Below are 22,962 nucleotides of genomic sequence, written 5' to 3' on the forward strand. Positions count from 1 at the left end.
ATATTTTTGTCCTTGGATTTACAACACCAGTCCATGAGAGACTGATTTGGGTTCTTATATCATATGCCTGCTTTTCTGGGAAGTAGTCCTCAGGTTCCCGAACTATGCCCAGATTATATGAAAAAGACTAATCCCTATTACATTTATAGCACTTTTTAGTTTTCAAAGCACTTTTCATGCATTATTTTGTTTGATTTTTTACACCAAATCCAGGAGGTAATGTAGTGTGGGTGTTACTCATGCCTGTTTTACAGATGAGAAAACTGAAACTCTACAAAGATAATTTTATTGGTCCTCGAGATTGTAAAGCAAATTGGTTTCAGAGATGATTTAACTTTGCAAAAAGAGTTAAGAATAATGAATTTAATTGATGATGGAGACAGGTTTCTGTACTGTTCTGGGTCCTTTGATATACACATTGCAAGGAAAGGTTTAAAACATGATAGTGTGAATTAATTGATAAAAAGTGCATTCAAAACAGATAAAATTGACTCCCACTATGGCTCCCATCTGTCCCTAAGAGATGAAGGTCAGGGAGTACCCGAAAGTCCTTGTAAAGTAGCCTTTGACTTCCAAGAAACTACCAAAGTCATGGGACAAAGCCCTTGCCCCTATCACCGTCAGGCTCGTGCGTAGAGAGTTTCAGCTGGTGTAGCTGGTCCCGGCCAGATCCAGACAGTCTCAGGTCTGGGGGTCCAAGAACCAGCACACTGGTCCTAATCTTTACTACCTCCTGTTCTGGCTTCAGGGGCTTGGTACTTACTGGTACAAACCACCGCATGTGAAGTCCTGGCAGTGTACAGATAGGTCACTTTCCAAGGGAAGTAACTTGCTCTTTGTTGTTGCTGCTGTTGTCATCTAGTGGCCTGGTCGTGTCCAACTCTGTCTCTTTTGCAATCCTGCGGACTGTAGCCCGCCAGCCTCCTCTGTCCATGGGATTTCCCAGGCAAGAATACTGGAGTGGGTTGCCATTTCCTTCTCCAGGGGATCTTCCCCACCCAGGGATTGAACCTGTGTCTCCCCACTGAGCCACTAGGTGTCCTTCCAAGTCCAAGGGATCACAGATGAAGCACTTTACAGTGTTAGCTCACCTATCCTCCAGCAGAGGCAAAGGGAGGAGCCATTACCATCTTGATTTCACAAAAGAGGAAATCGAGAATCAGAGAGGTTAGGTAACTTGTTCAAGGTCACACAGCTAGTAATTAGGAAGCCTGGCCTATGTGCATATTTTCTGCTGAATCAACAGAAACTCTGGCATTAACTGTGTGACGTTGGGCAGGCCAAGTCTTCTTTCCAGACCTTTGTTCGTCACCTGCACAGCAAGAAGGGTAGACTAGGATGTTTCCGAGTTCCTGCTCAATATTCTTGGGCTTCTGACTTGTGTTTTTATTGTAGTAATACTTGCTGTTGACGGTTCTTTTTTTCTGCCACCAGAGGGTGCTCTGCTCCCAAAGCAGGAGGCACTGGGGAAGGCTGAGTTCCAATTAATAGTTGACACCCTGATTGATAAAATTCTGATCAAAAACAAAAATTCCTGTGTAGCTTTAAGAATTTGTGGAATTCTTAACAAGGCTTTCCAACTAAGAAAATTAGCTCAAGAAACCCCTCAGAATTTTTTGCTGTTCTCACGGGGTAACTCCTCCCTTATGGACCTCCTGGGGCTTTTGTATGATGAGGACCTTGAGAGCCTCAGCACAGGGCATTTGGTGTGTTAAAGCAAGCAGCCCACCTGCACGTTTCCCAGGCATCAGCTCCTCCTTCCTGTGCTCCTCTCTCCTCTCTCCCAGTTCTTGCCACGTCCCCATCCCACTGGTAATATTTATTACATGTTTTCCCTTACACTGATTTTCTTTTTTTACTTACGTGTACTCAAAAGGGAAGCTTTCTGCCACTACCATAAATGGAAAAGCATTACTTTTGTAACACATATGAAAATAAATAGCTTTCTAGAATATAAGTCCCATACTTATAATCAGAGAGGTTTTTAAGTTCTATCCATGTCCTATGTCTAGATGAATGAGTTACCTAGTAGGCACTCAATGAATATATAATAAATAGGTCATATAGATATTAATCTACATGCTACCTAAATGATCTCAAATATCATATGTGGGCAATACTGGGGCAGTGGAAGAGACTACAAGAAAACCTGGTAGATTTGGGGAGTTGAGGCTGATGAACATGACCTGCCATGTGATCAGACCATGAGCCCTTTCTCAGGGGGAGTGGCTGCGTCCACTCCCCACCCCACCCCTGTTTCCCCAGCTCACCTTTGCCAGAAACCCCAGGTGTATATACCCGAAGCCTGGTCCAGTGTACAACTGTGTTCAACCTGAACCATCAGGAGAGGCAAAAAGTCTTCATCTGCCACTTTACATCCTCTAGAATCACTCTCATCAAAAACAAGCAAATCAAAAAACAACAGAAAACCAAAAGAGAAAATAAATCTTGGCAAGGATGTGGAGAAACTAGAAACCTTGTACACCGCTGGTAGAAAGGCAAAATGGTGCAGCCACTACAGAAAAGAGTAAGTGGTTCCTCCGTAAAGTATAGATTTACCCTGTGATCCAGCAACTCCCCTTCTAGGTTTACATTTAAAAGCAAGCAGGGTCTTAAAGAGATACTGTATAGCTTCACAGAGCACTATTCACAAGAGCCAAAAGGTGGAAAGAACCCAAATGCCCATCAACTGATGAGTGAATAAATAAAATGTGGCATATTAGATATACAATGGACTATTACTTGGCCTTCTAAAGGGATGATAGGCTTCCGTGGTAGCTCGGTCAGTAAAGAATCTGCCTTCTCTGTGCAGGATATCCAGGTTCCATCCCTGGACCAGGAAGATCCCCTGGAGAAGGAAATGGCAACCCACCCCAGTATTCTTGCCTGGAAAAATCCTATGGAGAGAGGAGCCTGGGGGGGGAGTACAGTCAATGGGGTCACATAGAGTAGGACACGGCTTAGTGACTAAACCACCACCAAAGGGATGATGGCTACACCTAGATGAACCTTGAAAACATTATGCTAAGCAAAATAAGCCAGAAACAAAACAGGTACTGCATGATTCACTTACATGAGGTACCCAGAAGAGGCAAATTCATACAGAAAGAAAGTAGAACTGAGGTTACCAGGGGCCCAGGGGAAGGGGAATTGGGGAGTTATTGTTTAATGAACACAGAGTTTCCGTTTAGGGTGGTGAGGCATTTCTGGAAACGAATGGTGACAACAGTTGCACAACTTGAAAAGCACTTGCCCGCTGGGGTTTGCTTGCTCCCTTGTCTCGGCTGGCATGGTGAGAAGGAGAGGGCTGGGTTACCCCAAGGGTCCCAGGGGCAGGAGGAGGATGAATCAGAGAAGCAGAAGCCTGCCTAGCTCAGCCAAACACCCAGCTCGTGTGCAGAGCTGTGCTGTGTTACGCAACTGAGTTTGGGGATAGTTTGCTTTGGGGGCAATACTAGCTGATACACACCCCACCCCCAGGCTCCCGCACCAGGAAGGGAAGGAGGCTCTTCGCCTGTGCCCAGGGCAGGGGATCATGCTTCTCTAGGGGGTCCCGAATCTCGCCATCCTCTCTTCTGAGGGAGCTAGAAGGAAGGGGCTGGGACCACGGGGAGGCTTCCCAGTCCTCTAGCAGGCTGGGGACACAGAAGCAGCTGGAACAGATGGCCTTTAGGGTCCTTTCCAGTCACAGAGTCGATGCCCTCCTAGAGGAGGCCGGCATTCCGAATGGGTCTGCAACCTTGCAGTTCCAAAGGCTGCCTCCCTTCCCATGGGTACCATAAGGTGAAGAGGGCAAGAGAGATCAGCTCCTTGGAAAGACTCAGAGATGGCCATTTGGGAGATTGTGCTTCCTTCTGTGTGAAAGCAGTGAGAATACATTCCACACGTGGCCTCCTGCCAGGACTCCTAGGGGCACAGCTGCTTTGAGAAGCAGGCTTTGACCTCAGCTGAGAGTCAGTCCCTCTCCTCCAGAAACCCCCCTTACAATCTCTGACCTTCTAATGAAACCTGTTCCTCCTCTCAAGGTAAACCTTACATCGTTATTCTTTCATTTTGTTACATTTTTGCTTAAGAATATTTAAAAATATGTGAGAGAATAAAAAAAGACTCAACCATCTTGTTTTTTCCTATTTTTATTGGAAGTATACAGTATTTCAGCTACACTGTGGGCAAAGTGGGCTTTGATGAACTTCCCTGGAAATGAGCCACCAATTCCAACACCGTTTCTATGGAAAATACATTGCGAGTTCTACACAACAGTCCTACAAATGGCTTGCCAGAGCATAACCCAGGGGGTGCCTGATCACGTTTCCAAAACTACTTATTTCTAGAAGCAATCTACATCTTGGTAAAATGTAAAGAATCCCAAACTTGACTAAGGCATCTTTCATTATAATATGAAGCATAATTTGTCTAACCTGAAAAAAAGAACAGAAAAGAAAAAAGTTGACAGCTTTCTCCTAAGCATTTCTTTCCCATGGTTCAATGTAGTCCAATCCCAGATGTGCAAAGATTTCTTCTTCACTTTCCGCTTTGAGAAATACCCTCTGAAAGCATAAGAAGACATATGTGCACTATGATATTTTTGCTAAGTATCTCCGAGCTGACATAGTAAAAACGTTACTTGTAAAATTGTCTTGTCAGAATGAATTACTGCCAAAACACAGTTCCCTGATTCTGAGGATAAAAATTCATTTTACCTGACTTCTGTAATTTTTATATTTTCACCCTCCAAAAACTTAATGAATTAAGGTAAAATTATGACAGCCTTATATATTCAACTAGAAGCATTTGATACTTTTCCTATTGGTCTGTAGTGTTCATTAGAACTACCTGAAGGAGCCTGTTAAAAGAATGTTGAAAACGGAGCTGTAACCCAGCCCAACGAAATCAGAAGATCCAGAGAGTTCTTGTTATTCATCTGTTTAAGGGGTCTGGGAAATTCTCACGTGCAGCCAGAATTACATGTAAGGAGGAAGGGCGATCATGGGATGCTTGGAGATGCCGGATTCTCCTCCTGGCCTTCCACCCTGCCCCACTCCCACCAGGCTCCCAACCCCACGGTCTGTTACATCGAGCAGCACTTCCCCTCCAGTCCTTCTTGTCTATAGCACAACGTTGGGCACATAGGAGGCACTCTCTTACTTTGAACTATTTGTTACGTGTCAGTTTGTAAGTTTCCTAGATCATGTTAGGTGAAGCTGCCTCCACTTATATGCTACATAACTGAGGCTTTCTTGCCAGCATCCACAGCCCTCTGTTAGGACAGCAGCACCTTGATTTCTCTTTGGAAAACCACACCTCCCTATTCTCAGTCTCTGAGGGTCACCTCCAAGGAGGGGCACATGACACAAGCCTGATCAATCAGAGCCATGGAAAGGGGTTCAAGGATGGCTACAAGGCCCAGGTCTGGCCTGTGAGCATTAGCTAGGGCTTGCTGGAACTATTAGGAAAGAAGTTCTTTTCTGTTGGCATAGCTAAGCTAGAAGGATAGGATTCACGGGAAAACCTGCCTGAGAGTGACACCGACACTGAGGGAAAATTGCATGAGCACCTGGATACAGCCACACCTGAAGCCCATGTTACCCCAGATGCCACAGTACATAAGCCAATTTTTTTTTTTTTTTGCCACTGCCATTTTGTATTGGGTTTCTGATTTTTTGTGAGACGGGCTCTAACTAAATACACTTCATTTAGACTAAACTCCTAGAGGATAAAAACCATTACTTCTACTTATTTTGTATCTTCTTCCTACTTGGAGCTTCCTACAGTGTCCTTGATCACGTAAGTGCAGTTGAATATTTATAATAACTCTTCCTAATTCATGCAGCAATCATTTTGCTGAAGCAGCATTTGGATCATGACCACTGTAGGAACAGCACACCAAGCGAGCCTCTATGGTGTGTGAGTCCAGCTGACCGCTCATCTCCCTCTCAGGACAGCTCTGTTGCTCTCCTTCTTGCAGCTGACTCTCATTAATGACCCATGTGGTCACTCAGAATTCTACTTCCCACTGCATTTGAGGGATACTTGAGTGACACTTGTGATTTGGGGGGATCTTTGGTTTTCTTTGGAGTTACACAATGCAAACACCAAGGATATACCAAGCTCAATTCAAATTCATTGCTGGCCTGGTTCTGGAGACCCGACTAGCTCAGCATCATTGAGCTCAAAACCTCCAAGGTGCATTGTGGGCCCTGTGGGGGTTGGGTTCCTATCAGGATCTTTCCAGCTGCCCTCACCTGTGATCTGTGGGAACGAGACACCTGGGGCAAAGGAAGCTGAACCTGGAAACTAGAATCAGTTCAGGAAAAGTGCTCAGGGAGCCAGACTTGGGGATGAGGATTAAAGTGGCCCATCTCAGGGAGACAGCGCTCCCTACCTTGGTCTTGTCATATAAAGCGTGGTTATCCAGCATCATCTTCCGCTCGTGTGTGGCATAGCGCCGGATGTCTCTCTCAAACTGCTGGATAAGAAAGAGATCATTAAAATAAATCACTATCAAGTCTAGAATGTCTTCAGTATTATCTGTTTAAAGATATTTAAATCCCTATAATGAAACATCTTAGGGCTTCCCTGGTGGCTCAGTGATAAAGAATCTACCTGCCAATGCTGGAAATGTGGGTTTGATCCCTAGGTTGGAAAGATCCCCTGGAGAAGGAAATGGCAACCCACTCCAGTATTCTTGTCTGGAAAACCCCATGGAGACAGGAGCCTGGCAGGCCACAGTCCATGGTGTCGTAAAAGAGCGTGGGGTTGTAAAAGAGTCAGACACAACTTAACTAAACAACAACAACAATGAAATATCTATCTCCACTAAACACTCTCCAAGTGAATTTCCGCCCCACCCGGGCAACATTCCACCATGACAAAGCTCCATGCTCACACGTAAGCATTGGATTGTAAGCTCCATGAAAACAGGAACCTGATTTGTTCTGTTCACAACCATATTCCTTCCTAATGATGCCTGGCACACAGATGGTGTACAGTAAATGTTGCTCAGTGAATAAACAGGTATTGTGAGGATTGTGTCCAGAATAATTCCTGATCCAGAGTAAATGCTACATAAATAATAGTTTGGTGTTGTTTCCTATTTGGAATACAACTACTGTAAAAGAGGATGAGGAGTCAGGAGACCAGGTTCCAGCCTGGATTTTGTCCCTGTCTGGCTCTGTATCTTTCGGCAAGTCACCCAACCTCTCTGAATCTTGGTTGGTCAAATAGGAGGGTGGAGGAAGTGTGTGAGTAAGGTCCTCTGGCTGTAACATCCTCTCATGTGAACTTCTATAAAACTGATGGTCTGGGCCAGCTGCTTCAGAGTAGCATCTCCTATGATCAGCATGGGCTCTGAGGCTCCAGGGAGAAAAACTTGAAGCCTTAGATGGATGACAGGAAAACCTTGGGAAAAAAGCGACAATGAATGGAGTTGTTGAGATTAATTTTCCTGAGAGAAGCATAGATCTAGAAATGTCCTTTACATGTAGGATTAGGGAGCAAACTTGGAATCATTGAACATGAACTTGGGCAAACTTTGGGAGATGGTGAGGGACATGGAGGATGGCATGCTACAATCCATTGGGTCGCAAAGAATCAGACACAACTGGGCAACTGAACAACAACACCATGGAATAATTGCACTAAAGTGAAAGAGGAGAGTGAAAAATTTGGCTTAAAACTCAACGTGCAGAAAACTAAGATCATGGCATCTGGTCCCTTTCACTTCATGGCAAATAGATGGGGAAATAGTGGAAACAGTGACAGACTTCATTTTTTGGACTCCAAAATCACTGCAGATGGTGACTGTAGCCATGAAATTAAAAGATGCTTACTCCTTGGAAGCAAAGTTATTACCAACCTAGACAGCATATTAAAAAGCAGAGACATTACTTTGCCAACAAAGGTCCATCTAGTCAAGGCTATGATTTTTCCAGTGGTCATGTATGGATGTGAGAGTTGGACTATAAAGAGAGCTGAGCACCCAAGAATTGATGCTTTTAAACTGTGGCGTTGGAGAAGAATCTTGAGAGTCCCTTGGACAGCAAGGAGATCCAACCAGTCCATCCCAAAGGAAATCAGTCCTGAATGTTCATTGGAAGGACTGATGATGAAGCTGAAGCTCCAATACTTTGTTTACCTGATGCGAAGAACTGACTCATTTGAAAAGACCATGATGCTGGGAAAGACTGAGGGTAGGAGGAGAAGGGGACGTCAGAGGATGAGATGGTTTGATGGCATCACCGACTCGATGGACATGGATTTGAGTTAATTCCAGGAGTTGGTGATAGACAGGGAGGCCTGGCGTGCTGCAGTCATCGGGGTCTCAAAGAGTCAGACAGACCGAGTGACTGAACTGAACTGAACTGAAGTGGTGAGTATGGGAAAGCTGGCGAAGACTGGGACCTGCCCTTCCTGACTTGGATGTGTGAAGACAGACTCTCCAACCCAAAGTCCTTTATAAGGCAGTGGGGTTGGGGGTGGAGCTAAGGCTGTGGAAGAGTCAGGGTGAAGCAGATTCTGGGTGTAGTAGCTGCTGGTCTGTGAAAGTATGGGGGTGCTGCTTAGCACATGGCCTCCACAGCCCAGGGCTTCAAGTTCCCCCCAGCACTTAGGGCAATGGCTGCTCACACTGGGCATGGGGAGGCTGGAGAGGATTGGGTAACTGGAGCAGTGAAAGGCTGCCCCGGGATCCTCAGTTCTGTGTGCTGAGAGACCTATTCCTGGACTCCTCTGCCAAACCCCCTGAAGCATTTTTGTTTGGATTGTTAGGAATTATCATGGTATCTTCAATTTGGAGAGTAATAATATTGATTAAATCAACACTTATTGAGCACCTACTGTGTACCAGGTGTGTTCTGGGTGCTTGGAATATAACAGTGAAGAAAACAATGATGTCTGCCCTGGTGGGGCTTGGATTCAAGCAGGGGACACAGATAAGACACAGTAACAGCATAAGTAAAGTACATGATGGACATGAGTTTGAGCAAGCTCTGGGAGTTGGTGATGGAAAGGGAAGCCTGGTATGCTGCAGTTCATGGAGTCATAGAGTCGGCCATGACTGAGTGACTGAACTGACCAAAAGTACATGATGTGTTAACAGGTAATGCTGGGTACAGGACAGGCCTCATGAAGGAGACAGGATCTGAGGAGAGACTTGCCCAAGGTGAAGGAGTTAGCCAGGTGGACTCAGGAAGGACACTCCATGCAGAGGGAACAGCTAGAACATAGGCCTTAGGGAGGGGTGAGCCTGGCCCGGGTAGGGAGAGCAGTGGGAGGAGTCCAGAGAGATGAGTGGGTGAGAAGAGCACGCAGGGCCTTGTGACCACCGGAAGGCTTTTACAGTGAGTTGAATGGGGAACCCCTGCCAGGTTTTGAGCAGGGGAGTGATGGTCTGACTTATGATGACAGGATCACTCAGGGGGCAAGCGACCAGTTCAAATGGCCACAGTTATAATCCAGGTGATGATATCCTAGTTAATGTTTACAGAGTGCTTACCCTGTGCTGGGCGCAGCGCTGATTTCTTGCTTTATATTCATTTCTGATTTGCTCTATTATCACTAGTACTTAACAACTTCTAAAAGAGTCGAACATTATCTCTAAAAGAACAGTACTACATATACAATTAGCCTCAGAATTGTGTTAAGATAAAGGCACTGTCTCATTCAGTTCTCATGACAATCCCATGAGGTTGGTACTGTTATTAGCTCCATTTTTCAAATGAAGAAAGGAAGCCCAGAGAGCCTCAGCAATTTACCCAAGGCCACACAGCCAAAGATAGAGCTAGGATTCAGACTCCTGAATCCCAGACTCTTTACCCTGGATGTTTCTGCCTTCTGCTTTACAAGCTCTTTGGTTTCTCTCAACAACCTGTGAAATAGGAAGGGTAAGGAAGTTGTCTTTTGTTTCACATAAAGAAGGGCAGTGCCACTAAGCCTGGCTGTATCATTCTCCGGTCACAACAGACTTCAGAGATTCGCCTACTGCTGCTGCATGCAGCTGTGCAAGTTGTGCCACAAAACTCGAGAGGGCGCGATTCACACGTGTAGCCTTTGTAAATATGCAGGTTTCTTCTGACAATTTTCTGGGAAATGGCAATTAGGTGTTTTAAGGAGGAGTTGCTTTTTAAAGTTGGTGAAAGGGAGCCATCTGGGCTAGTAAAGAGGCTGGGTTAGCCTGGGCACCTGGGCACCATCGTTCATGTGTTTCCAAAGCAGAGTGTGCCTCCTCTCAGCATCTGATGCAAACACGGACAATACTCTTGAAGGAACCTCAGCCAATAAAGCCATGCTGGCAAACAGTTCGAGTTTGAAGAAATAAGATTCAGAGGAAAACAGAAGCTTCTTTTTAAAAAAAAACAAGCAACAAACTAATGAACTCTGGACCCAGTCCAGAAATTGTACCATACTTGGATGGCTCTAGAAAAATCTCAGCTTAATGTATCCCTCCGGATATATTCAGCTCTGGAAATCTTTAGTGCACAAAGGTATGAAGGAAGCTTTGTCAGCTTAGTAGACGAGACAACCTGGTAAATTAATGAACCCAAACTGGGGTGAGATTAACAGATTAATTGGCTTGAGGACATTTCCCAGGCTCTGAAATCTTTGGGTAAAAAGGCGAAATTAAATTTCCCAAGCTGCATATATGATGTATGTATTGTTTCATCAGGTTTCCTACTTTTTATGAATGAAAGATGCCAGCCAACATTTTTGATTAGGGTAAGAAGTTCTAGTGCCGAGATTGTGCGCTGAAATAATTCCAGCCCAAGGCAAACACACTTGACATTTAATTCAAGGTTGCTGCTGCTGCTGCTGCTAAGTCGCTTCAGTCGTGTCTGACTCTGTGCGACCCCTTAGACGGCAGCCCACCAGGCTCTGCCGTCCCTGGGATTCTCCAGGCAAGAACACTGGAGTGGGTTGCCATTGCCTTCTCCATTGTGTGAAAGTGAAAAGTGAAAGTGAAGTCGCTTAGTCGTGTCCGACTCCTAGCGACCCCATGGACTGCAGCCTACCAGGCTCCTCCATCCATGGGATTTTCTAGGCAAGAGTACTGGAGTGGCTTGCCATTGCCTTCTCCGAATTCAAGGTTAAGGACAATGAATTTCTAAGTCGTTTATCCTACAAAATCCTCTAATGGCGTTGTGCCACTCAAAGCAACAGCTAGCTACATGGGAAAACAGAGTGGGGTGTTGGTAGGAGGGTAGAGTACAAGCTAATGGCACAGAACACGGGTACCATGTCTGTGAATATCACACGATGGGAGCTGGGGACTGCCGCTTGGCCAGCACTGGTCCCAAGGGGCTTTGCCAGCTTCATCTCACTGGATCCCTGCAACCCAGGAGGGTAGCGCTGTCTTTGCCCTAACTTTCCAGATGGAAAACTGAGTCTTAAAGGCTATGGGGAACTTGACGAAGATCACCTAGCTGGTCAGAGGCAGAGCAAGGGCTTGTGACCAGGTCTGGCATGAGCCAAACCTGTGCCCTTAGCCACCAGGCTGCTTTCTCTGCTTCAGTGGTTCTCATACCTGCAGGGTTCTTTCAAACACAAATTGCTAGGTTCCACCCCCAGAGTTCCTGATTCAGTAGGTCTGGGATGGGGTGGAGTGTTCACATGTCTAACCTGGTAAGCAGGTAAGGCTGATGCTGCTGGTCAGGGTATTACATTTTGAAAATACCTATTCTAAAGGCATCTGTCTCAGTTGACCGTGCGCAAGTGGAATGCCCTGATTCAGAGATTTCTGGGCACTTTCTTCTCTCCTGCCCACCATCTCCTCCTTCCCTGTCCATCCTCTCGCCACCACCACCCCCGCCATTGTCTCTCCCCTGGCCCCAGGTAGACCTAGTCTACCTCTTATGAAAGCTAAGGCCATCCCAGGGATGAAGGCTGCACTTACCCGGGAGCCAGTCCAGCCTAGCAGGGCAAAGGCACGGTTTTCGTAGGGGCACATAACCAGGTCCACACGGATGGCCTTCCAGGTCTTTCCTTCCTGCTGGTTGGACTTGCTACTGTCTACTCTCTGATGGTGCAATTTTAAAATCAGAAAGCATTTTTGAAAATGATCTAAAGTATCCACCTGCCTGCTTGGCAACTTGAACTTTTCAAATGTCGACTCCACAAGGTCATAATATAAAAGTAATCCCTGAAAATAAACAAAAAGACGTCAGGAAGAGTCCCTGATGAAGAGTCCCTGATACAGAGGGTCAGAGGCTTTATATTGGGCTCTTAACAAATGCTTTTAAAGAAAGCTTTGCACATTTGAGAATATGGGTACATCTGTCCTTGCATTGTGAGCCCACTTGGTGACTCTAGCAGGGGAAGGCAAGGAGTGGGTGCATTACCCTCCTTCTACAGCAGAGGAATTTAACAATTAGAGGGGCCACGCCAAGGCCACTTCATGGCAAAGCTGCCAGAAGATCCACTCCCTGAACATCTGATCGCAGACAGTGCTCAGAAACTTGCCTCACTCCCTTAAGTACAAACCAACCTTGAACAAAAAGCCGAGACCTTATATGCAGTTGTTTTGACTTAGTGTCCCTCCATATTATCCTAGTCGACCACAGTAGGTCGACTTGGGCCCAGAGGATTGTGGCTGGAGGCTCAGCCTGCTTTGGGGCCTGATGACTCACTCTTTCTAGCAAGCACTTCGGGATTGTTACTCTGCCTCCCTTGGAGACAGGGACAAAATTAGTGGTACATCACCAAACGCTGCCTAGTCAGAAGGTCACACCCAGCGATCTGCCATCCTCCAATTTATCTGCTCCGTGGGAATTTCTCACCACACAGGGCAGATGTGGGGTAGGGAGAAGCAGAAATACGCAATTAACTGCTAAATCTGAGTTGCAATTAAAAGAACAAATAGCCTTAAAACAATCTAATCACAGCCATTAGGATGTAGGATTTGTTCTTGGGTTCTTTAGGTCTGATGTTCTCAAATATTATCATCAGGAGCATTTGAAAGGTTTGTTTCAGCACAGTTTTGGAGGCCCTGTCCCCAGAGTGATTCATGGGCGGTGGGGGTGGGGGAACTTCCCAGGTGGTGCTCTTGGTAAAGAACACACCCACCAGTGCAGGACACACAAAGAAAGCAAGTTTGATCCCTGGGTCTGGAAGATCCCCTGGAAAGGGGCATGGCAACCCACTCCAGTATTCTTGCCTGGAGAATCCCCATGGACTGAGGAGCCTGGTGGGTTACAGTTCAGGGGGTTGCAGAGTCAGAGAGACTAAAGCGACTTAGCACACATGGGGGTGGGGTGGGGTGGGGTGGAGTCGGGGTGGTGCATTTCTGGTAAATTCCCAGGTGTTGCTGATGCTTCTGATCCAGGGACCACACTTGGAGCAGGCCTGGTTCCCTTTACTATTATTATTAGACACATTTCCATTTCTTCTGCAATCCACCCCCACCCCCAAGAGACATTGTTTCAACTGGACTCAACACTTGGAGGAGGGGGTACTTTTGTGGATCTCAGAAGAGGGAGCACTCTGCCCTCAGGGCCTATCCCAGAAAAGGTGAGAGGAAGAATCTACCCCATCTGCAGGGCGGAACACTAATGTCAGGAAGAGCCTCTGGTGCAGGAGGTAACTATTGCCCTAAACAGATCTGATAACCAGCTGGGGGAAGACACAATCCTGCTTTCTAATGAAACTTACTAAGATTAGTCAGTATAGCAGCCTTTCATGGCCATTTGAATTATGTAAATTTGAAAAGGAAGCTATTAAAATATCAACCAGTCTTACTTTGAAGCCAAATTTATAAAACCACCTTTCCCCCTTAAAAAAAAAATTCACAAAGCTGGCTTCCTAAAAGTCGTAAACTGTGTGTGCACTGTGGCCACACAATAGTCACACTTTGGCTGGTCATAGACAGAAGGGCCACCCACCAGGCATGAACCTGGACCACACTCAGTCAGCCCTCCCCTTTGGGTTGAATTGCTGGCAGCCAGTGGAGCTTTCTGGATGAGGCCCTCCCGCCAGGATCCGTGTCTCCAAACTCTTTTCCTCCCACAAGAAGTCTTTCAACTGGTGGAAGACTCAAACTCATACCCGTCCTTGGCTGTTCATTAGTTCTTCAGGTGTTTTAAGACATTGGTTGTGTATATGTGTGTTGTGTGAGTATGTGCTCGAGTGTGCCTGTGAGACAGGCTGGGACCGGGACCCTTTGCTGTACAGCTTGCACCTGGACATACCTCTCCTTGAGCAACAAAATACAAAGAAACTATACAGGACTAAAAATAATTGCGTGCATGCACAGTTGGGCAAATTCTGGATCCAAAAGATACAAAGAGACCAAAAAAACCCAACTGCCACTTTTGAGGAGCCTGGAGCTAAAGAGCACAAGTAGGATACTGCTCAAGCCCGCTGCACACACCACCACCTAAGAGGTGAGCAAGCTGCCTAAACCACCCCTTGAGCTCGACCTGGACACACCCCTACCCTCACACCACAGAAGGAACAAGCTCACGCCCCCCTCCCCACCCCCCACTCAGGGAGTGAGCAAGTAAGGGAATTTGTTGTTTGTTCCTGATCCCCTGTGCTGCTGCAGGGCCCCCAGTAAAGCCTGGTCTAGATTTCTTGTTTGCTGCTGCTGCTGCTAAGTCGCTTCAGTCATGTCCGACTCTGTGCGACCCCATAGACGGCAGCCCACCAGGCTCCCCCGTCCCTGGGATTCTCCAGGCAAGAACACTGGAGTAGGCTGCCATTTCCTTCTCCAATGCAGGAAAGTGAAAAGTGAAAGTGAAGTCGTTCAGTCGTGTCCGACTCTTAGCAACCCCATGGACTGTGGCCCACCAGGGTCCTCCGTCCATGGGATTTTCCAGGCAAGAGTACTGGAGTGGGGTGTCATTGCCTTCTCCAAGATTTCTTGTTTGGCCTTAGTCAATTTCTATGTGTTGGGGAATGCCAAGAACCCTGGTCGGTAACACCTGCGTGAGATAGAATCATTTTAACCTGGAAAGTACAGATTCTTGTAAGAAAGGCAGGGGTGGGAGGTATTGGGAACAGGGACTGAGGCAGAGGTGGAAATTAACCACCATGATTCACAGCTGAGGCGCTGGGGGCAGCTGGGCCACAGTGGGGCAGGCAGGTAGTGCTGAGACACACACTGCCCCAGCCGGTTTCCTCCCTGAGGTCCTGTTTGTCAGAGAGCAAAGGGGAGCAGCTAGCTGCCTGTGCTCTCGCCTGGGTCCCCTCACCCGGCAAGGTCTGGCCCTCTGCAGAATTCAATATGCGACTATGCAGGAGAGGTCACAATAGCCACGGTTTTGCTGTTCAGTTGTTCAGTTGTGTCTGCCTCTTTGCGACCCCATGGACTGCAGCACGCCAGGCTTCCCTGTCCTTCACCATCTCCTGAAGCTTGCTCAAACTCCGGCCACTGTTTAAGCCACTGTTTAATAGACATTTATCAGGCGCTGTGCCAAGGGCCTTATCTAATGCCCTCAGTTAATCCTCTGACTAATGACAGAAGCTTGCTATCCTGGTTTCACAGATAAGGAAAGAGAAACTTGGAAAGATTAAAAGCATAGTCCCAGGTCATATAGCCAGTCAGTGGCAGGGCTGTGCTTGGACAATCCCAAATCTAAACCCCCGCCATGCCTAATGCCCATCTCCTCCCTCACTTGCCCATCTCTTTGCTTGGTGACCAGCAGGATGGCTGCCTAGTGACTAAAGAAAGACCAATGAAAAGGAGGCTCCTTGTCCCCGTCTCCCAACCCCACCGCATCTTGGGTTGAGACAGTCTCAGAGCATGGGGATGGTGGGGCCTCTATACCTAGGTCAAATCGGCCCACCCCTGCCCGGCTGAGAAGCCAGGCAGCCCCCTCTCAGCCCAGGCCATGGCTCCCGGGGTGCATCAGAGTGATGTCTGCCCACCAAAGTTTCTCAGCTTTCCTGGTTGAGCGGAGCAGGGGGGCCAGCCTCAGTGGAGCTGACACTTCCCCATTCAGCCTTTCCCTGGCTCAGCCTATGATGTTCATTTTCAGGGCTCTTGGCCACCTGGATCCAATCTCCCGACAGATGGTGGGGTGGGTGGGGGAGGGTGGGGGTGGCTCATGGCTGAATTTGGATCTGGTTCCAAACCTGGGTCTTTATTAGTAATTCTAGTGTTCCTGGCACCAGGGTTGTGTGTTTCTTATTCTCACTGTATCTGAGGTCTTCTCTCTCTGGTATATCAGAGAGCTTTGTCCACACCCAGAAGATGCTAGATCACTCAGGAAAAATAAAGCTATGCCAGAAAAACACTAGCCTCCTCAACCCACCCAGGCCTGTAGGTCTTTGGATAAGGGCCCTCTGGTCTTGGGAAGCGGAGCTCTCACTGGAGTGGGGCAGGAGTCAGGGCCCTGCAGGCGGCTGTGGCCACAGGGTCATCCCTAGCTTCCTCCACTGGGCAATAGGTGGCCCATGGCAAGTCTGATTTTAGTGGGTGGGGAGCCCTGAGCCATGACCTCTGCTGGACCCAGCCTACCCTCATTAGCTTCCTTCTTCCCATCTCAGCACAAAATCAAGGTGGTTATCAACCAAGATATTGTTCAAGGCAGCAGGGGCACCTCTTAGACTGCTTTTATCCCAGTCTGATCCCCACCCCTTAGCTTGCTCTGCCCCGGCTCACCCCTCCCAGATCTTTGTAGCACATGCTGTTCACATTGTTTAGGGCTCCAAGCTGTCTGAATGGCCTGCACAGAGAGTTGCCCTCGGCCCTTTTGGTAACAGGACGCATGCATATACACAAGTTCATAACCTGGATTCTAGGACCCAAAGCAGGGAAGTCTCACCTCATGTCACTGGCACTGTGCAAACTATTGTAACCATTGAGACTGCGTTAGATGCTCATGGCACAATTACACGGAGAAGGCAATGGCACCCCACTCCAGTACTCTTGCCTGGAAAATCCCACGGGCGGAGGAGCCCCGTAGGCTGCAGTCCATGGGGTCACTAAGAGTCGGACACGACTGACCAACTTCACCTTCACTTTTCACTTTCATGCATCGGAGAAGGAAATGGCAACCCACTCCAGTGTTCTTGCCTGGAGAATCCCAGGGACGGGGGAGCCTGGTGGGCTGCTGTCTATGGAGTCACACAGAGTCAGACACGACTGAAGTGACTTAGCAGCAGCACAATTACAAGGTCGATAAGTGTGTCAAATTCAGCATTACTCCTATAATGCCTGAGTGTCCAAACATCTTTCTTTTTACCTTTTTTTCCCATAAGTTTATCACTTTAGGCAAAAGTTGCTCTTCATCCTCTGCTGATCCTGGGCTGGTAATTAAAAAATCTACATCATGCCCAATCTTCTTACCCCTGATTTTAAAAAATAAGATAAGATGGAAATAAATTAGGTTTTTAGCTCTCAATTTTTAAAAGTCACCTGTGTTTCTATGCCCCATACTTAAGGTTTGTGACACAAAATGCTCATGACATGCTTTTTAAACAAAAGATCCTTGTTTACACAAGTCTACTCCTTGCAAAATAAATTTATGACACAGAAAAATTTAAGATCATAACATGGTATGTATGTGATTATATTGTTGTTTAGTGCTGAGTCCTGTCTGTCTCTTTGAGACCCTAAGGACTATAGCCTGCCAGTGGGATTTCCCAGGCAAGAATACTGAAGTGGGTTGCCATTTCCTCCTCTAGGAGATCTTTCCAACCCAGGGATTGAACCCACGTCTCTTGCGTCTCCTCATTGGCAGGTACATTCTTTACCACTGAGCCACCAGGGGAGCCCATATGATTATATATGGGTGGCTAAAAACTAACAAAGGTTATTTCTTCTCCATGCCCACATGTGCACACACACTCACACAGAGACAAGTGTGACAACAAGCAAACCAAGAACTATACTCCCATAATACAAGATAGGACTCTTGAAATTATGACCTAGACTAAAGGCATCTTCTTGGATTCTGTGTTCTCTTCTCACTTTCTCTGTCACCTCCCACAGCCAACAGCCCCCATGTAACAGGACCACAAGGAGAGATGGAAGAGGGTGTGGGAGGGAAAGAGACTCTGAAATGGAGGCTTCAATATCTAACAATTGCATACATCTCTGTGAAGAGTTCATTCATTCACTGACTTCACCAATATTTCTCACATGCCTATTTTGTGCCAGGCACCATGCACTGGCTCTCATCAAGCACTAAGTTCTGAAAACTTAGTGGGGAAAACATGCGTGGAAGCAATATAAACAAATTACTTGACAGCTGTCCAAGGAGTGCTGAGGAGGGGTGTCTCACCCAGTATGGGGAGAAGGAAGTCAAGGAAGGCTTTCTGGAGGAGGTGGCATCTGAATTGAAGCTTAAAGGATGAGGTGAAGTGAGCCAGGTGACAAATTGAGGAAAACCAGTCCAAGCAGAAAGGTAGGACTGAGCAAAATCACAGAGGAAAGAAAGCTCTGTGTGTGCAGAGAATGACAAGCCACTTGGGGTTGCTGGAATGAAACATGAGCAGCAGGAGATGAGGCTGCAGAGAGAGACCTTCGTAGGCCTTTTGTGCCACAACTCCTGAGCATGGGAAGGCCCTGAAGGGGAGGCAAAAGCAGCTTTTATCATCATTTACCTGCGGAATCCTCCTGTCATGGTGACAAAGGCATCCGGCAGAAATGCCCATACAGCCTCTTTAACCAGCACGCCAACCGCCTCTGCTTCGGCCCTGGTCACGCAGCTGACAAGGTCTTCATAATAGAGAAATCCTGAGAGGCCATAGACAGGTGAGTGGGGAAAGGGACATGTCCCATGTGAAATGACCAGCCCTCAGGGAGGGGATTTGGCCCTCACACATAGCTAACGGGGCCACAGACATCAACCCCAAACTGTTCCACAGAGACTGGGTGATCTGTGTTCTCTTGGCTGTGAATTTTTCATGTTAACAATGGCTCCTATTTTCCTACAAGTTCCTGACTGAGCAAGAGGCAATATTATATCCTAGAACCATGCCATTCCAACCTGGCTTCCTACTGAAGAACCAGCCCTCTTGATCAATAAGCTGCAGATTTGGGATAGGAAGTTTTGGGGTTGGAACGTGATAGATGAATTAAAGAAGTGAAGTCAAGAATAGGAAGAGTTGATTTGCATCTGAGGAGAGTTAGGAAATGTCACTGGTGGTCTGGTTTGTTTCTTTGCCTGACCATCACGGATTAATGAGAGCTCCAACAGCGTGGTTATGATGAAGAGTTGTTTTAATGACTTGTTTATTCCCACAGATCCACAGAGGAAGGCATAGAGTGGAAGAGTAATGGAGATGGGAGCTGTATCTCCAAGAACTGGGATGAAGCATAGGAGGGGTGGGGAGCAGGGCGCAGGGGAGATCCATAGAGCCTGAGGGCCAGCTAATGGTCCTTCCATACAAGGCTCTGGTCTCTTCTCTAGGATCCCCAGAGGGAGTGTTCCAACTCTGCCGGAATCTTTCTAATAATGAGAGGCTTTGGATACCTACAGAGGCTGCCCATTTCCCAATTGAAAGGTCTCTCGGGGGCAGTTCTTTATCTTTTTTCCAGCTTTATTGAGGTATAGTTGACAAAAATTGTATAAATTTAAGGTGTACAACCTGAAGTTTTGATATATGTGAAATGGTTAACTGTCGACTAATTAGCCCACAATGGAATGTTTTTCAACCTTAAAAAAGAAGACAGTCTTGTCATTTGCAACAAGGATGAACCCCAGCTATTTGCTAAGTGAAATAAACCAGAATGAAAGACAAGCAGGCTACAGTCCATAGGGTTGCAAAGAGTCGGACATGACTGAAGTGACTTAGCGCGCGCACACACACACACACACACACACACACAGTCTCTTAGAAGCAGAGAGTAGAATTGTGACTACTAGGGGCTGGAAGGTGGGGAAAATGGATAGATGTGTGTCAAAGGGCACAGGATGAATAAGTTCTGCAAATCTGACGTACAGCATAGTGACTACAGTTAATAACACTGTATAGTATACGTCAACACAGTCATAGAATTCCCTAGTCATCTTTCATGGGAGAAGGCAATGGCATCCCACTCCAGTGATCTGGCCTGGAGAACCCCATGGACGGAGAAGCCCGGTAGGCTGCAGTCCATGGGGTCACACAGAGTCGGACATGACTGAAGCGACTTAGCAGCAGCAGCAGCAGTCATCTTTCATAAAGTTGCTAACTTCTGAAAGATTGCTAATAAGTTTTATAAGATGCCACATAAGAACTAGAAGAATCTAAAGGAAAAAAGACCCATATTCTTATTCTGGACTCCTGAAGATTCATGCTTAATAAGCATTGATGTGAACCACCAAGAAATGCTTTCTTTGTCTCCTCCTGCTGTTTCTTTCCATCACTTAAACAGAAGATAGCAGGTTTTCTTTTCGTTGTTGTTGTTTTCTGGCCTTCTCTTGTAGAAGATCCCCTTTTTTTCATATTATTAAAAATGTTGATGACTTCCTCATTCTTTATAACTCAGAAGCCACAGTGCTCAGAACTGTGGCTATGACTTCCTTTCAAATCCCAGTAATATTATGTTCTACTGCATATTAAAAATAAATGTTTTTAAAAGGTAAATGTTTAAAAGATGTACATTTTTTGACCTTGTTTCCAGGAATTTGGTCATTAAAAAAAATGACAAATACCCTGTATAAATGGAAGTAACCAAGCCATCTTCAACCTCCTGGAAGCCTTGTCAGTCTTTCAGATGTCTGTCTCTACTCTCTTCTAGGTTAACAAGTCCTGATTGGGTAGACAAACCCCATGTCTAGGTTTCCACAATTTCCCCTATATGTCTTGGTATTTTACAGTTTCTAAAGCTGATCCATATTTGTGCCAAGCAACACCTCCACTTTGTTCAAATATTATTTACTGCAAAGTTCTCTATGTCAACTTTCTGACCTGGATTCCTTCCTTACCTACTCCTTTTACCCAGCTGGGACCCAAATACCTGGAAGGGTCAGTCCAGTAAGAACAGATCAACGGTGCAGCCAGTTTTGACGTCTAGATAAAGGAATGACAACAGCCATCAGGCAGGGCCTATTTGCTCTGTGCCAAGCTAATTGTTTTGCCTCCAAGATCTGATCTATTCCCTACTTACATACTGATGTGTAGATGAGGTAAAGAAGGCTCAAAGACTTTAAGTAACTGTCTCAAGATCACACAGCTGGAGAGTGCAAGAGCCAGGATTTGGATCCAGGTCTATCTGATTTCAAAAGCTTGGGCTTTTAGCCATAGCACGAAGAGAGGCCAAGGAAGTGACCAGATCACCAAGACTGGAGGTGACATTTGAAGTACAGTGGACAGATCCTTACCAAAACCTGACCAGCCCATGGCAATTATGGGAATCTTTAGGAGAGACAATTCACCTGCTTTCTGCATTTTTGTGAATTTCAGGGTTTTGTCCGACATTATTTTACTCAGAGATCTGAACCCCATCCTGAACCATTTCTCAGATGTCTTCAGTCCCACTCCAAAAACAGAAGTAAAGAGCTGAAACAAAGGGAAAGACATGTCTTTAGTTTTTAAAACAGTCATTATGACAACAAAGTGATACTTTTCAAGGTCAAGCAATTAAGAAAAAGCATAAGCAAATCTCTGACCTAGTGTCTCTTGAATATGACAAGCAGGGGGCAGTGGTAATTTTTCAGAGGCGTTTCTGTTTCAGGACATATGGTATAACTAAATGAAGCAGAAGTCAGGAGGCAGCTTCTGGAACTGCCCAGGGATTCTGTATAACCAATAAGGATTGCCTTCACTGTCAGTGCATGACAACAGGTATCCATACCCACACCCCTCCTCTGCCAAAGGTCTGTCACACACTCATGCATATTCACCCTCACAATTTAACGAGGGATGCACATGTAGGTTGCATAAATTCCCCACCATCACACACCTGGTAAGCGGCAGAGCCCAGACTCAACTCAGTCTGTCTGTACTCTGAGCCTGGGCTTCTGCCCTCAACTACCTTTGAGGCCTGAGCATCACTTCTGATCCAAAGGGATTGGTAGAAGTCTCTGCCTACTGCAACTCAGAGATAGGGAACACTGGGAGGTAATAAATCCTGCTTCAGAGTAGACAAGATGCAGTGAGGAGCTTTCCAGCACAGGTTGATTCTCTGAGAGCAGGTTTGTTTTGTCTCATAGTCCTAGTGTACCCAGGAGTGACAACCTCTGGGAGGTAAGGTCATTTATATCTCACCATAGCATGGCAATAAGCTCAAGCACCTGTATTTATTCAGGCATTTGCTTCCTAGATCACTGCTATAGACTGAGTTGTGACCCTTCCTCCCAAATTCATATGTTGAAATCCTAACCTCCAATATGATGATATCTGGAGATGGGGTTTGGGGAAGATAATCAGGTTAAATGAGGTCATGAGGATGGGGCCCTCGTGGTGGGATTAGTGCCTTTATAGGAAGAGACCAGAGAATTTGCTCTCTCCTTGTGTGTGTCATATGAGGGGATGTTGAGAAGGAGGCTGTCTTTAAACCAAGAAGAGAGCCCTAACCAGAGCGCAGTCATGCCAACACCTTGATCTCAGAATTCCAGGCTTTAAAACTGAAAAAATAATCATGTGCTAAGTCACTCAGTCTGTGGCTTTGTGTTATGGCACCCCAAGCTGATCAGTACAACTACTTAGAATAATGGGATCAACTGAAAACCTATTTTTGATAAATACATGTACAAATCACTTACTTTGAAGGACTGATATCGTTCATCATTTAACACAGCTTTAACTTCAGAACTTTCTCCATCTTCAATAATTTCCTGCATGGACATTTGAAAAGCATTTTACACTAGTGATGTTAATCACAATCTGAGATTTTCAAATCCCCAGATATAGTAGCTTAATTTTTCACTAAATACACCTACGCCATAAAGGATGTTTCCTTAGCTGATCTAGAGAAAACAAGACAGTTCTTGCTTGAGAATCTCAGGTTATTATATTTCCAAGGGCCCCTTTATAATCCTCGGGGAGGAAGGTACAGAATGATTGGAACACCAAACCAAAATGTTCACTGACAAAGGG

General features: G+C 46.2%; 1 protein-coding gene across 1 annotated transcript in view; it reads right to left on the bottom strand.

Moving 5' to 3' along the window:
• Nucleotides 1–4,304: 4,304 nt before the first annotated feature.
• The window catches only part of DNTT (DNA nucleotidylexotransferase), a 32,491-nt gene continuing 13,833 nt past the window's right edge, over nt 4,305–22,962 (bottom strand). The window contains exons 5-11 of the mRNA XM_005898843.2: nt 22,629–22,700; nt 21,300–21,423; nt 18,541–18,673; nt 17,178–17,283; nt 11,888–12,133; nt 6,383–6,466; nt 4,305–4,547 (exon numbers count right to left, since the gene is read on the bottom strand). Of these exons, the coding sequence (XP_005898905.2) occupies nt 4,461–4,547; nt 6,383–6,466; nt 11,888–12,133; nt 17,178–17,283; nt 18,541–18,673; nt 21,300–21,423; nt 22,629–22,700 (852 nt within the window). The 3' untranslated portion in view covers nt 4,305–4,460. The remainder of the gene's footprint in view (nt 4,548–6,382; nt 6,467–11,887; nt 12,134–17,177; nt 17,284–18,540; nt 18,674–21,299; nt 21,424–22,628; nt 22,701–22,962) is intronic.

The sequence above is a fragment of the Bos mutus genome, chromosome 26 (genome assembly GCF_027580195.1).
Source record: "Bos mutus isolate GX-2022 chromosome 26, NWIPB_WYAK_1.1, whole genome shotgun sequence".
Taxonomy (NCBI): domain Eukaryota; kingdom Metazoa; phylum Chordata; class Mammalia; order Artiodactyla; family Bovidae; genus Bos; species Bos mutus.